Genomic DNA, 16,715 nt, shown 5'->3' on the forward strand with positions numbered 1-16,715 from the left:
AGGAAGGAGGAAATATTAACTCCAGGTTGCATAAAATTAATAATATTTTTGTTTCAAGCTTTTTAAATTCCTTCACATCTATAACTTTCGAGCACAATTTTCTGAAGAACCCACAATACTCCATAATAATTTTTGATGCTTCTTTCTCCATATTATTACGCAATGCAACCGGGAGCAATTGATGTAGAAGAACGTGATAATCATGGGTCTTTAGGCCTAAGACCTTCCTCTCCTGCACCTGGATATTATTTGATATATTAACTGAATACCCATCCGGTGATTTTACTGATTTCAGGACCTCGCAAAATCTCTGCATCTGCTCTGTCGACATCGTAACACGAGAGGAAGGCTTATGTTTTTTTTAAGTCCAACATCTCGTGCTTGCAAATCTTCTCGAATATTCAACGGAGCTAAGTCTTGACGAGCCCTTAGGTCATCCTTTGACTTATTAGGATCTTGAAGGAGGGTTGAAACTATGTTGTCACAAATATTTTTCTCAATATGCATGACATCCAAGTTATGCCTGATTTTAAGCTTTTGCCAGTATGACAGCTGGAAGAAGATACTGAATTTACTCCATCCCTTTGGTAATTTATCAACTCCATTATCAACATGTGCTCGTTGGAATGCTCTCTTCCTCTTCAGTGTCTTTTTCTTTTTGCAGGAGCCTCTAGCTTTGAGTGAGTCATACTTAGAATGTCGGTTCTTACCAAATCTAATATTAGGTAGATGCTCAAGCAACTTTACAATATCAGCACCGGTCATTTGACGTGGTTTATTCCTAGTCTCAACAGTGCCGTCAAATTTATTGCTCAATTTTCTGTATTTGTGCCCCGAGGGCAACCATCTCCTGTTGAACCAATAACAACACTTTCGACTATATGGTAAGTGAAGGCCTTCAAATTCTGGGCCACATATTGGACAAGCAAACTTGCCTTTTGTCGACCAACCAGAAAGATTAGCATAAGCTGAAAAATCATTAATTATCCACATTAGGATAGCACGAAGTCTAAATGACTCTTTAGCATGGGCATCATATATCAACATACCCTCCGACCATAACTGTTTTAGCTCATCAATTAAGGGCTCTAAGTAGACATCAATATCATTACCCGGTGCATGCTTACCCGGTATCAGTAATGAGAGTATCATATACGGTTGTTTCATACAAAGCAGTGGGGGTAAATTATATGGCATTAAGACAACTGAAAATGTAGACCAACCTAAACTCATAACCCCGAACGGATTGAATCCGTCGCTAGAAAGCCCAAGTCTGACATTTCTGCATTCATGAGCAAAATTGGGAAAAGTCTTATCAATATGCTTCCAAGCCTCTGCATCAGCTGGATGTCTCAGCTTACCATCTTCTATACGATCTTCTTTGTGCCACCTCATGTTCTTAGCAGTGTCTTTGTTCATATACAGACGTTGTAATCTGGAAACTAACGGGAAATGACGAAGCACCTTAGCTGGAATCATGCTCTGCTGGGACATTGACTCTGTTGGCTGCCTTGTTGAAGAGCGGGTTTGTTGTTTCCATCGAGAAACTCCACATGTAGGGCATGCCTGAAGGTCTTTATTATCCTTGTAGTAGAGAATACAATCATTGGGACACGCATCAATCTTATTGTAATCAAGCCCTAAATCGGAAACTATTTGCTTTGCCGCATAAGTTGTTTTAGGAATGCTACGCTCTCCTCCTAGAACCACCTTCCGCAGCAAATCAAGAAGCATTTTGAAATAAGTATTTGCCATTCCACTGAGGCTCTTAATATGTAAAAGCTCCAAGATAAATGAAAATCTGGAGTAGTCGGTGCAACCCTCATACAGATCATTTTCACTATCCTCTAGTAGTTTCATTATACGATCCAAGTCCTTAGGAGCATGAGCATCTTGGACATCAACTATGATATCATCTTCATTGTCATTGTTAATATCATATTCGGTATGGTCGGGTCCGATATCAGTTTGTAAATTTACTTCTGTATCATCTATCCTGACACCATGACTGGTATCGACATGCACATCCGGGACTTCATCTTCGGTACGACCTTCCCCGTGATAGGACCAGTATTTATATTCCTCGTAAAAACCAGAGTTTGCTAAGTGACTTCGTATTTCATCTTTATTTTTCAGCTTCATATTCTTACACCTATAACAGGGGTAGTACATTGCACCGCTACTTAAATTTTTTGGGTTCATTTCGGCATACTTCATGAAGGCTTCACATCCATCGACATAACGTTGATCACGAAACTGTTCACTCCTAGGGATATCTATCCATGACTTGTCAGGAATATTCCTCATCTGTAGATAATATATATTTAGAAACTCTATTTGAGAATAGATAGTATACCCAAAAATTTTAAACTATTCAAAACATACATTGTTGCATTTAAGTATCGGCATTAAGGTATGGAGACTAATTAGCACACTCTAACGGCTGTTATAGGAAGGCTTCTATCCCATTAAGAATATAATAGTGCTTACATCCAACTTCATATACTTTGTATATTTTTATTTTTTAAAAATTTCGGCAGCACCTACCCGCTGTTCTCCATGTACACTGTGCGGATGTTGTTATGCGCACTGACAACATATCAAAACACAGAACAACATACGCTTATTGTACACGGAGAACAACAGGTACGAGCTGCCAAAATTTTTAAGAAATAAAATCATACAAAGTATACAAAGTTGGATGTATGCACTACTATATTCCTAACCTGTCCGAGAAGAACAGATCCAATAATTACAAATTTCTATACAAATTCATCTCTATTATAATATTAAGTGAGCGATAAATTTCGAGTAGGAAAATTTACCTCTTACCCAAATTTGACTCCTTCATCTTATATTATAACCTCAAAGAATTGGCTGTAATTATTGGAAGGGAGTCTAGGGTTAACGTTATATTTTTTACCTAAATTGGATATATAACACATTATTATATAATATTGCGTTATATATCACTCTATTTTTTAAAAACTTTTTCTTCCATAACTCACACATTTGCAAATCACAAACCTATATAATCACATTTGTACAATTCAAATCACAAACTGTTTAATAAACATGAGATCCTTGTGGGCTTAACTAGCAAAACAAGATAACAGAAATAGAAGTTGCCAATGAAGGAAAGGCTACAAACATCATTATAGACTCATAATAATCAAACACAAACATTCAACTGTACAATAATGTCATTCTCTTAATTAAGTCTATAAGTTTCTAAGTAGAGAAATCATTGCTCTCCGAAGTGGGATCCTCTCCACCAACCAACTTGTTTTTTGAAGAAATATTTCAATCTTCATAACAATCACCAATTGTTTAGCAGACTGTTAAGATTTGTCTTGAACAGTAAAAAAAAATGTTTCAAATTAAGTTTATTCCTCGACGCCAAAATTCAACAAGTGTATCGGGGTTAAGAGTTATATTTTTATATTCTAACGTGTCTTCACAAGTTGAACACCATTTTCATCTGCCTTGAACTATTTTTCTAATCAATACTATTTTAGCACTTTAAATAATTGCACTATAAGATTCGAATGTGAACCGGCCCGGTTCCGGCTTAGAATTATAATCAACGTATTAAAACATCCTCAAGTTGTAATACCGTTGATGGTTATAATTTTATCCTAGTACTAGTATCCACATGATAGTTTTAGTTGTATAAGGAATTAACCGTAACCATCTAAAATACTACTGTTTCGAGAGGATCCAAATATATACATTGCTCTCCTTGGACCTCAGCCATTGCCGTCAACATCGAGCAAATCAAACTGTGGACATTAGCTCATTTAGAAAATGGTATATGTTCTAGTTAATTATATCAATTACGTACATCAAGTGTAATTAGCTAATTTCTATAGAAATTAGATCATCTTAAGGTTTAGCCAAAGAGATTTCTAGGGCTTGAGAAAACTAGGGTTTGAGAAAACTAGGGTTTGAGAAAGATCGAAACATAACCTCACCGTACCGGAGTTTTTCGACAGAGGGGGACGACGGGACGGCGAGGAAGAAGGCGACGGCGACGACAGAGGGATTTAGGGCTCCGACGAGATCTGAGGGATTTAGGGCTCCGACGACAAAGGGATTTAGGGCTTCGACGGCGACGACAGAGGGATTTAGGGCTCCGACGACAGAGGGATTTAGGGCTCCGATGAGATCTGAGGGATTTAGGGCTCCGACGACAGAGGGATTTAGGGCTTCGACGGCGACGACGGCGACGGCGAGGCTGTTGAACGAGATCTGAGGACTCCGGCGACGACGGGCCAGATGATCGTGATCGAGAGAGAGAAAGGCGAGCGAAAATCAAGATTTGGGGATTTAGGGCTCGAGCTGCAGGTTTTATGATATATAAACTGAACCTAACAACCTAGACGGAAATTTCCGTCTAGGTTGTATCCTAGACGGAAATTTCCGTCTAGGATAATCGGTAAATTTCAAAAAAAAAATTAAAAAAAAAATTCGTCTGCAATACTATTACAGACGGAAATTTCCGTCTAGAATATAATATTCTAGACGGAATTTCCTCGATAGAAATTTTCCGTCTAGAATTAAGTATTCTAGACGGAAAATTTTCCGTCTGCAATAATCCGTCTAGGATATTTATTATTCTACTAGTGGTATTTTGTTGTACCATATGCCAATGTATCTGTTGCTGGTGGTGGAGTTGTCAGGGGTAAAGAATCCCAGTGCAAAGGTTCCGGTAGATGAAAGCAAGACATTTCCATCGGCAAGATTCGTGGTAGGGGTAAGGGAGTCCCTGGAAGTGGAGGGGTAAAGAGAGAGAAAAATGATCAGGTAGAATAACGGTTTCCTGAGTGATTTGCTCATGGTTTACAAAACAAGTTTCATGTAGGGTGTCTTTGTAGGAATGAGATAGTAGGTTGGTGGTGCAACTTTGAGTGCCGTGAAGTCCTCCGTATGCATACATATTTCAATACGCAGATGATATTCAATATTCAAATGTTACCATAATAAGAACTTTGAATGTCATTCGGAAAAAGATTGTGACTTGCTCCATCAACATCCCACCTTTGAATCGAAAATTAACCTTTGAAATCTGGATCAATCGTATGCATAATGCATCCATACTTATATTCCACACATAGGTTTCAAACATGGGCCCTGCAATTGGATGGTTGTGGTTGAGTAAAAAAGAACACACTGAATTAAATATAAAGACAATGATGCAAGGAGTAATAGCGACGTATGAAAAATACAAGATTAGTAGGTGTTGTTCATCTCTGTGTTATGCAAGAATAAAAGCTCAAACATTAAGCTTTACATGTTAAAGTCTGACTGTCCTAAAGATTAATTATTTGCCGTCGCTAATTCTAATCTTGTATTGTGCAAAAGATAAGAAATACAAGATTGTTTACTAGATGATCATCTTACTGACTCCTTGTTTCAGAGGTAAACAGGCAAAGACCTGCACCATAATACGGGTAACACAGAGGATAACAATTCTATTGGGTGATTATCCAACTTGCAACAGCTAAGAAGGATTGAGATTTAAATTTCTGTCATGAAACATAAAGAAAGAAATTTATATGATGTTTCTTTGATAGTCATCACACGCTGATAAAATGATGGGTAATTAACATAACTAGGTTCTTGCTCATGTAAAATTGGACTAATCAAAATTACCATAACAAAGCCTAGAGGTAGCATCAACATAGAACATTTCACCTTTCACCAATCTATCACTATCCATAACTTGTACTTCTCATATTGGCTAGTTCGAAATAGTAACCGTCAGAATTTGCATAACAATAACTGGAAATAGCAACGTTAAGTTTCAGGTCTATCAAAATAAAAAGACATTGATGAATCGATCATCAAAAGGTTCTGTTCGAATCGTTTTGTGCAGAGTAGCCTAAAGGGTTCTGTTCCATATGACAAATGAGCCTGAAGGTTTGAATGGATTGTTTTTTGACATTTTACATCAATCTTACACCATTAAAACAAACCAAAAGAAGGTGCCCCATTCACGAAGGGGCTTCTAATTATATGACTTGTTGCAAAATATCCCACGGAGAAAGTTGAACTGTAGAGTGCTTCCAATTTGCTTTATCCGGAAAAGCTGAATATCTTTGTAGAGATGATACGTCGATGTCAGAAAATAAATTAGACAATGATGATAACTACATCAGCAAGGATGCAGAGGAGTTCATTATTGTCAAAGAAAAGAAACCCAGATAATTAATTATTAGATGTTTCACCCCTTGAAATAAAAATCAATATCATAATGGTACCAGACAAGAAGACTTGGAATAAAAGTCATACCATAATTAACTAGTAAAAGGGTTTAGTGGGTATCACCCACTAACAGACCCATGTAACAAACACTCTAATAATTATCTACCTAAAGACATAGTAAGTGTTAGATCGTTTATACTAGAGCTATCCTTCACTGGAGATGGACTCCCTGTAGGAGATGTCCTTGCCATAAAACCAGGTTGTTTAGGCTCTGGCAGAAAAGCATGATCACTGCCTAACATCAAAACAACGGATGACATGATCGGTCTATCCTCCGGTTGCTCTTGGACACAAAGAAGCCCCACTTTCATGCATCTTAGAATTTCAGTCATAAAAACTGAGGCATCCAATGACACATCAATTAGTTGCAAGCCGTTACCTTCTTTCCACAATGTCCATGCCTGGAAGAATTAAAACCAGAAATAAGCCATGTATCGACAATAATTAGATGTAGCTAATTGTACTTACCTTTCCTAAGAGATATCCCTCGGCCGCAGAGAGATATACCCCTTTATTTCTCTTTCCGCTAATGATTTCTAACACTAAAACCCCAAAGCTGAATACATCGGATTTCACTGAGATGATCCCATTCAATGCATACTCTGGAGGCATGTAACCACTACATTCAATCAAACGCTAAATTAAGTATTTCAGTAACTGAAACTAAGTTGAACAATCACTATCAAAGATGGATATCTCTTACTATGTCCCGACTACTCTCCTTGTCTGTGTTTCCGTCTCATGTTCTCCAAAAAGTCTGGCCAAACCAAAGTCTGAAATTTTGGGAATCATATCTTTGTCGAGAAGGATGTTTCCAGCTTTAAGGTCCCTATGGATGATTCTGAATCTCGAATCTTGGTGAAGATAGAGAAGTCCTCTAGCAATTCCTAAAATGATCTGGTATCGCATTCTCCAATCCAGTAATGCCACTTTTTCTTCATCTGAGCAAAATGTCATTGAAGTTAGAAATACCAAGACTAAAGGATGTGTGGTCATCTTTAGAAAGAAAGCTTTCCGGAAAACATCAAAGTGATGTTTTTGCATGCAACTGAAAGGAAATGATGCATGATATTCATTTATGCAATTAAAATGCGATTGAAAGGTAGGAAACTAAAAAGTGGTAAAGTACTAAACTAGAAATCATTTGAGCCTAAATAAACTATTCAAGTTTTGTGCATCTAAGTTGCATGGCAACAGGTATGGGTACCAATAGGGGTGCGAGTACGGTGCGGGATGTGGAAAAATTGTAAGATGGACTATACGAGGGCACAACTACATATATGTATTCACATTAAAAATTTACATGAGATCATCATTAATTTTTAATTCATGTGCTATTAATTCCTATCACAATTTAAGTTTCCTTTATTATGTTGATTTTTATAAATTAGAAACTACTTGATTTTGAACTAAACACTCAAATGATCTTTTAAAATCATAATTTTGATCTGGATATGGGCTGAAACGAACCTGAACCTTGTCTAAAAAGTTTTAAGAAATGGATGTGTAGAATATACGTCCAAGAAGTATTTGACAAGTGTTTTAAACTGTAAATCTATCATATAGTTGAGTAAATGTATGAATAAACGTATGCGTATATCCAAGGAGTGTCCGTGAAATTTGAGTGTGGGTACGTGTCCAATATGGGTACGGGTTCATGATAGAAATACCTAGGAAACATAGTTGTGCTTCTGGATGACTTCAGGAAGAATCAACCTGAAGACATACGGGACCCCGTCTAGCTAGGGATTTATTGAGCAAGAGTAGGGTATAGATTTAAAACTTATATACATTTCAGTGTTGTTTAGAGTTATCAACCAAATAAATCAGCCTAAAAAATCCATAGCTAGAGATCCTCTCATTTGTCCTTGTCTCTCCACTAATCAAAACCATCAATACCTGAATTAGCGTCTAAAGTTCAAGACTCCAAATGATAAAGGAAGATTATCTAACTGGGATTTGATGACATACAATTGTGATTAATGTAGAGGTCATATATATTCTCCATGTAATTTTGACGCGACAACTAATCAAGCAACCTAGAAAAAGGGTTCTTCCACAATCCAATAGCTAAAAATCCTATTTTCCCTTGCCTCCTCACTCATCAACCTAGGTAGATGACTATCAATGGAAGAACTATAGTCCAAATGCCCAACTGACAAAAGACAACTATCAAGATTATTGACTGGAGATTAGAGTGAACAAGCATTACAATATATCAATTTCTTTGACTTAAAATAAGGTATGACATCTAATGTTAAGTATAAATTATGTGTCATATATCAGATTTTTAAGTTTTGTAGCTTACTATGTTATTATGATTAAGACATATATCAAAACATACATTAAGAGACATTAGCCCAAATGTCCATTTTGTAATTATATGGTGCTCTGCCATCTTTAGAAGGCACAGTTGTTACCACCGATCTTCAATAATAGAATTTCTTGTATGCTCACAATTGGTTAATAGTTGAAATTTGAATCTCTTTGTGCACCTATTCACACACATACTGTTTCACGTGCATCTATGTTATTCAGACATCTTTTTTGGATGTCGTATCCGTGTCAAACATGTGTCGAACATGGATTCACCGTAGACACACCATGTACATGTGGTTCAAAGAAAAACCCGATTTCTTCTATTACTTAAAACCCTAAACTAATTTCTTGGATATACCAAGCTCAAAACCAATAAGTTTTTGAACCCAAAAACCTAATCATTACTTAAAGATTTGAAAAATACCTATTGTGTCCCATGCGATCAAAACTATACTTTTGTTGTTAAACCTTAATTCTTAGCTTGATTTAATTTGATTCTTAATTGTTATAGATAGTAAAAGATACATACAAATGTTATGGATATTTTAATTCAATGTTTCATCTAATGTAAAGATTGTAAATATGCATATATGTGTGTCTCCATGTCCCCTTATCCTGCCTTTTATAAACTTTCCGCGTCCCGTGTCCGTGTCCGCACCCTCACCCGTATCTGTGCAACCTAGACGTGCATGCAAAACATGAACTTGATCATGCACACAGATATGCACACCCATACACACACCCGCACATTCACAACTGGATGCACATCTACCCCCTCATAGGAATTTTCAGTGTCGTCTATGAATTTGATGAAGAACTTCAATTTAAAATTCCGTGAAATTTATCACTAGTTTGGACGAATATATCGACTACCCACAGCTTAATTAAACAAAATTTTTAATGAAAAATTAAGTAGTGCCCTGAACATAAATATATCGACTACCCACAGCTTAATTAAACAAAATTTTTAATGAAAAATTAAGTAGTGCCCTGAACATATATTCCAGAAAAGATTCTAACAAAATGATCATCCTAATAATGACACAAGAATGCAAGCATATGGTGAGATGATTGGCAAAACATATTTAAAAAGAGAGCATAAATAATCGAGGAAATAGAGGGAAAGCAATTACCAAACAAAAAGGTATCTAAACTTTTGTTTGGCATGAATTCATATATTAATATCCTCTCATCTGCTTCAAGGCAGCATCCCAGAAGCCTCACCAGATTTCTATGTTGGAGCTTGGCCACTAACATTACCTCAGTCTTCAGCTCATCCAGACCTTGTAATGAGGTCTTGGAAAGTCTCTTCACAGCAATTTCTTGTCCCTCTCTTATATTTCCCTAATTGGGAACCATAAAAGAAAATAGAATAAACTTTTACTTTCGAACATATTTTCTAATTTTGAAATATCCATAGTAAACTCGTGAAGAACCAAATCAATAAGCATGTTAAATTTACCTTGTAGACAGGACCAAAGCCACCTTCTCCAAGCTTATTTTCATTAGAGAAATTGTTTGTTGCTGCCTCAATTTCTACCAATTCAAAGAGCGGCAGCTCCATATCATCTTCTTTAACGAAAGCATTCCCTAACAAAGAGTTTTTGCATTTATTGAAACTATAAGTTCACAATGTAGTTATGTATTATGTGATAAGATAGGAGTATGTTAATGTTCAATAGAAAGAAATAAATACCTCTAGTCCGTTTCAACTTCCTCCATGCATAACAAGCAACACTGGCAAGTATGGATATTACCCCCAAGACTACACTTAACGATACTGCTAAGGTTGCATCTCCGCTCTTATGAGATTGACTTGATATTAAACCTGTAAGACACCAAAACTGCTCAATCAAGAGTTGCTTTTCCCTATATACAATAACTATTGGCTCTGACCACTAATAGACGTATATAATGTTTCATACATCAGATGGATAAGGCATGAACCTAAGCCTTGAAGAACAACAAAAATAGTAGCCGAAAAACAGAACAGTGATGCATTGAAGAACGCAGCTTTTAATTTCCAAATCATAAATCATGTTAAGAACAAAACTTCTTGAAGAACGCAGCTTTTAATTTCAAAATCATAAATCGGGTTAAGAACAAATCTTCCTCGATTGATCAGCACAAAAAAAAAACATATGTGTGCTTGGGAGTTAGCATTAATGAGAGGCAAGAAGAATGCAGTTCATCAGTGACTACCTATGTCTTCTGCAGCCAAACGTAAATAGAAATCTTGGCCACCATCCGAGGACGATGCAATGTCCATTAGGTCCATGGACCACATAATGCACCCACTTCCACTCCCGCGTATGTCAGCACTAGAAAACCCAGTGCAAGAACAATTCCTCAAACAGGCAGCTTGGCATTCATCCAGGCTCATTGTCCTGTTTACAGTCGCGTTCACTGTGTCTGGCAGAAGCGTTCGGGGAATAGTCACAAATCCATCAGTCCCATTCCTACAATCCAGTTTGGTCTTCCTGACACACCCATCAGAAGTATATCTTACAGCCCAATTTACCGGTGATTTAGGCTCAAACCCTTGCAAGCAACTGCACATTGGAGAACCCTTTGGATCACACGAACCATATGGGCCACAAGCATCAAACCCTTGCAAGCAACTGCACATTGGAGAACCCTTTGGATCACACGAACCATATGGGCCACAAGCATCATACCCATCGCATGGGCCGCTTGGGTTGTACCAGAATCGGTTCCACACGCGAGGCTCATCAAGCCAGATATACCGTTCTGCGACCCCTTGTGGGTTCACAACAAGCCTAGTGATAGTTGAATTGTTAACCACGCCTGTGCTGTAGTAAACCTCTTCCTTATTATTAACAAAATGGTAGGAAAAAATACCTGTATAAGTTAGGGTTACTGGTAGGTTACTGCTGAATTGGAGGCCAGTCCAGGGACCGGACCGCCATCGCAGACTATGGCCATTCCAAAGCATTACTTGGGGATCACCGCGGAGGTCCAAGGCTAGGGTGTAGTTACCAGGGGATGGATCGGTTGAGCTAGACCATGCTGTCAGGTTACGGTTGAGTCCACTTGTTAGGTTCCAACCTAGCTTCATGCCTGGTATAAGGGTATCGGTCGGATGATCGAAACTTTGCCATGCGAAGCTGTTGGAATCGGTTATCTGAGAATCCCTGACAACAAAATTGCCACCGTCCAAGAGTTGCGCCACGGGTTTTCCGACAGCCACCGCCGACGGAGAGGACCAGAAGACTTTAGAGTTGCCATCAGTTACGAGGAGGCTTCCATTGGATGTTAACATCAGGACTGCCGTAGGACCTGAGACCGGATTTTGATGGTTCCCAACCCATAAGATGACCCTCTGCCCTGGGATTCTTGTGTACCATATACCGATGTACCGGTTGTTTTTTGAGCTGGCGGGGGAAAAGAAGCCCAAAGAGAAGGTCCCGTCAAAGGAAACTAAGGTTTCATTGTCAAAGAGGAGCTGAGGGGAAAAGAAGCCCAAAGAGAAGGTCCCGTCAAAGGAAACTAAGGTTTCATTGTCAAAGAGGAGCTGATTTGGGGTTAGGGTGTCTCTAGAAACGAGGTTTCATTGTCAAAGAGGAGCTGATTTGGGGTTAGGGTGTCTCTAGAAACGGAAAGAGAGAGCAAATAGGGGATGAAAAAGAGGAAAAGGACGGATTTTTTGTATGACTTTCTCATGTTTCACAGGACAACTAGCCTTTCACAGGAAAACAAATGAAGGGAAATTTCCTAGTCTTTGCTCATAGCTAAGCAACAAACGAGCAATGGAATTCGTCAAAGTCAACTGAGATGGAAACTTCTATGCTCTGCTGAAAAGTCAGAGAAAATGCAACATCAAATGAAAAATTTTAGGGAAAAATGCTTCCGGCCCCCAAAAACTAAGGAAACGTGCTTCCCACCCCCCAAGACTTGGTCAATGGGTGTTTTACCCCCAAAAATAAAGATTCTGTTCTCTGAGCCCCCAAAACACAAAACCCAAGAGATTAAAATATGTAAAGACCATAATACCCTTCTCTCTCTCTCTTTCTTTTTTTATTAAAATATGATGAGGATTATTTTATTATTTTTATTTTCTCTCTCTCTTTATCATAATGTACTAAGATGATAGTTGAAAATGATTGATGATGATTACTTTATTATTTTTATTGTTTGTATTGGGAGATTGTTAAAGTTACGGGTTAATTGTTAATGTTACGAGTTAATTGTTAATGTTACGAGTCAATTGTTAAGGTTATGAATCCTCTCTCTCTCTCTCTCTCTATATATATATATATATATATATATATATATATATATATATATATATATATATAAATCATGATGTTACTTTGATGATATTAAAATGATTGAAGAGGATTATTACTTTATTATTTTTGTTTTTTATTCTTTTCGTATTTTTAGAATATTCGTTGTTAAGGATAATGGTTGGTTGTAAAGGTTATGCATTGATTGTTAAGGTTACGGGTTGGTTAATAATGTTGGGTTTGTTGTTAAGGTTATGGGTTTGTTGTGTATGTTACGGATTTGTTGTTAAGGTTAACGGGTTTAATTGTTACGGTTACAGTTTAATTGTTAAGGTTACGGTTTAATTGTTAAGGTTATGGGTTTAATTGTTAAGGTTACGGGTTTAATTATTACGGTTACATGTTTAATTGTTATGGTTACGGGTTTAATTGTTAAGGTTACGTGTTTAATTGTTAAGGTTACGGGTTAATTATTAAGGTTAGGGGTTTAATTATTAAGGTTACGGGTCAATTGTTAAGATTATGGATCCCTTCTCTCTCTCTCTCTCGTAACCTTAACAATTAAACCTGTAACCTTAATAATTAAACCGTAACCTTAACAATTAAACCGGTAACCTTAACAATATTAAACTCGTAACCTTAATAATTAAACCCATAACATTAACAATTAAACCGTAACCTTAACAATTAAACCGTAACCTTAACAATTAAATCCATAACCTTAATAATTAAAACCGTAATCTTAACAATTAAACCCGTAACCGTAATAATTAAACCCGTAACCTTAACAATTAAACCCGTAACTTTAACAATTAAACACGTAACCTTAACAATTAAACCCGTAACTTTAACAACAAATTCGTAACCTACACAACAAACCCATAACCTTAACAACAAACCCGTAAACATTAACAACCAACCCGTAACCTTAACAAACATGCATAACCTTTACAACCAACCATTATCCTTAACAACAAATATTCTAAAAATACGAGAAAAATAAAAAACAAAAATAATAAAATAATACTCCTCTTTAATCATTTCAATATCATCAAAGTAACATCATTATATATAGAGAGAGAGATAGATAGATAGATAGAGAGAGAGAGAGAGAGAGGATTCATAACCTTAACAATTGACCCGTAACATTAACAATTAACTCGTAACCTTAACAATTAACCCGTAACTTTAACAATCTTCCAATACAAACAACAAAAATAATAAAAAATGAAAATAATAAAATAATAATCCTCTTCAATCATTTTAATATCATCAAAGTAACATCATGATAGAGAGAGAGAGAGAGGATTCATAACCTTAACAATTTACCCGTAACATTAACAATTAACTCGTAACTTTAATAATTAACCCGTAACTTTAACAATCTCCCAATACAAACAACAAAAATAATAATAAATAATAATAAAATAATCATCATCAATCATTTCAACTATCATCTTAGTACATTATGATAAAGAGAGAGAGAAAACGAAAATAATAAAATAATCCTCATCATATTTTAATAAAAAAGAGAGAGAGAAGGGTATTATGGTCTTCACATATTTTAATCTCTTGGGTTTTGTGTTTTGGGGGCTCAGAGAACAGAATCTTTATTTTTGGGGGTAAAATACCTATTAACCAAGTCTTAGGGTGAGAAGCACGTTTCCTTAGCTTTTGGGGGCTGAAAGCATTTTTCCCAAAATTTTAATGCCTACAAGTAGCAGTAGGCCTCAATGTTCACATGGTCACTCCTCCTGAATCTTAGTCCTTTGCCAGGGGCACCCTTCAGATACCTCACTATCTGGTATACTGTATCCATATGACCCTTCCTCGGGTCATGCATGTAGCGGCTCACCACACTTACCGCAAATGAGATGTCTGGACGTGTGTGACTCAGATCAGCCTGTCCACCAATCTCTGATATCTCTCACGATCAACAGGTTCTCCTGCCTCAGCACTCAGCCTGAAACTCTGATCAATCGGTGTAGCATCAGGCTTGCACCCCAACATCCTCGTCTCTGCAAGAAGATCCAGTGCATACTTTCTCTGGGAGAGAACAATCTCCTTAAGTCCATGAGCTATCTCTATCCCAAGAAAGTATCGAAGCTGACCCTGATCCTTCACTTCAAATTCTTTGCTCAATCTTACCTTGAGCTGAACAATCTCCTTCTCATCATCTTCTGTGATGATCATGTCATCCATATACACTGCCAGCATAGTGATGTGACCTCCACTTCTTCTGAAGAATACAGTATGGTCGGTATTGATCTGTCTGTATCTGTTTGGTGGAAAATTTGTAGTAAAAAAACAATGAAAGAAATTTAATTTGTATTCTCTCGATCTTAATTATAATTTAAATTCCCAATTACAAAAGAGAGGAGAATGATATGGATTCTCCCCTTTGTTTAATTCTGGATTTTTCACGGTGGCGATGGAGTGCCTCCCTCGAATGCTCACGTCGAGTTTGCTCTCCGTTGACGATCGACACGTCTTGATTCACTGGAATAGTATCTTCTCCTCACGGTTTGACGTTGTGGAGAACTTGTGTGGTAAGTTTGAAACTCTTGATGAGTTGATAACTCTGAACGAGTTTGAAACTCTATAAAAGAGTTGATTTAACCGAAAATCGGTTATAAGCTAAGGATAAAGAAGATCCTGTTGCCGATCTCCAAAGCTCCAGCCGAAGGATGAAAGATCCTCTTTTCGCTGCTAAGTCCAAGATCCAAAAAGCCAGCCTCTCCGGTCAAAAAATACAACCCCGAACCCTTCTTTTCTGCCAAGTCGAAGGACCCAATCCGAGCGCCCGAACTCAGTTGAGTTTTCTCTTATTTATAGGAGATTAAGGGGTGTAACCAACCCCTAAATCTGCTCCAACGTGGGCGAGAATCCCTCAAAACGTGGAGGGAAAATGGTTTATATAATCGTTCAGCTCGTGTTTGAACGAGTCAAACATCCAAGTTGGCGTTCAGGACCCTAACTTCGCGTCTTAGACTGGAGACACGGAGTTGGGCACCCGCTGGGTGTTGAAAAACACGAGGGCCGCTCGCGTTTGGTTTGCTGAGGGTTGGAAACGCAGGGGTCGCCTGCGTTTTACTTGTTGAAGCTTGGAAACGCGGGGGTCACCTGCGTTTCAAGAACTAAAACGCGAAAGTGAATTCCGCGTTTTAGAAGAAGCTAATGACTTATAACTTCTTCTGTAGAGCGTTGCAAAGACCGTCATCTTGTAATCTTCATCTTGGCTCCTTGAAAATATAAAAATCGTCAGATTGTAACTCCCGATGTTAATTGTGAAGGCTGTTAAACTAGAGCTTTCCTTGGTTGTTGTGAAGGTCGTCAGATTGTAATCTTTATCGATCTACGTGAAAGTCTTCAAATTATAGCGTTCTGAAAGTCGTCAGATTGTAACTTCCATCATCGGTGTTTGATGGGGGATCAACTATCTATTGTGATTTTAGACAGCCTACAGAACCTCCTCGTAAAGGAGTTGTTGATTCCTTATCGTAAAGGAGTTGTTCTCTGCATTCGCTTCAAAAGCATCTTTGTCGAAGGGATTTGCCACACAGGACCTGTGTGAATGTATGCGTCATAATCCTACTTCTGGAATGTAGGGGTGGACCCCTACATTTTAAACTTGAGACGCGGGTCTCACCCTTGCGTTTTAAATTTGAAACTCGGGTGTGACCTCGGCGTTGTGGTTTTTTGCAACGCGGGTTTGACCTCGGTGTTTTGACTTGAGACACGGATCTCACCCTTGCGTTTTAAATTTGGAACCCGGGTGTGACCTCGTCGTTGTGGTGTTTGTAACGCGGGTCTGAACTCGGCATTTTGACTCGAGGTGCGGATGTGTCTTTCATGCATTTTTGACTAAGTCTTTGAGAT

General features: G+C 37.7%; 3 protein-coding genes across 4 annotated transcripts in view; all 3 read right to left on the reverse strand.

The window, feature by feature from the left end:
* On the reverse strand, positions 292–2,307 carry LOC109848006. Its single transcript, XM_020417258.1, has one exon. It carries the CDS (start codon positions 2,305–2,307, stop codon positions 292–294), a length of 2,016 nt encoding a protein of 671 aa, XP_020272847.1.
* LOC109849985 (receptor-like serine/threonine-protein kinase SD1-8) lies at positions 6,234–12,304 on the reverse strand. 2 transcript variants are annotated; one of them, XM_020419881.1, is made up of 9 exons: positions 12,179–12,304; positions 11,189–12,056; positions 10,789–11,119; positions 10,283–10,414; positions 10,049–10,176; positions 9,720–9,930; positions 6,971–7,208; positions 6,736–6,886; positions 6,234–6,668 (listed from the first exon to the last, which is right to left on the reverse strand). In XM_020419881.1, exons 1-9 carry the CDS (start codon positions 12,268–12,270, stop codon positions 6,366–6,368), a joined length of 2,454 nt encoding a protein of 817 aa, XP_020275470.1. In that variant the 5' UTR covers positions 12,271–12,304; the 3' UTR covers positions 6,234–6,365. The 2 variants fall into 2 exon arrangements, with proteins under 2 accessions (XP_020275470.1, XP_020275469.1); XM_020419880.1 differs by lacking the exon at positions 12,179–12,304 and having other exon boundaries at positions 10,789–11,191.
* LOC109848007 (uncharacterized mitochondrial protein AtMg00810-like) overlaps positions 14,730–16,715 on the reverse strand; it is a 6,649-nt gene continuing 4,663 nt past the window's right edge. The window contains exon 2 of the mRNA XM_020417259.1: positions 14,730–15,114. Coding sequence (XP_020272848.1) covers positions 14,730–15,114 — 385 coding nt within the window. The remainder of the gene's footprint in view (positions 15,115–16,715) is intronic.

The sequence above is a fragment of the Asparagus officinalis genome, chromosome 7 (assembly GCF_001876935.1).
Source record: "Asparagus officinalis chromosome 7, Aspof.V1, whole genome shotgun sequence".
NCBI classification, from domain to species: Eukaryota; Viridiplantae; Streptophyta; class Magnoliopsida; order Asparagales; family Asparagaceae; genus Asparagus; species Asparagus officinalis.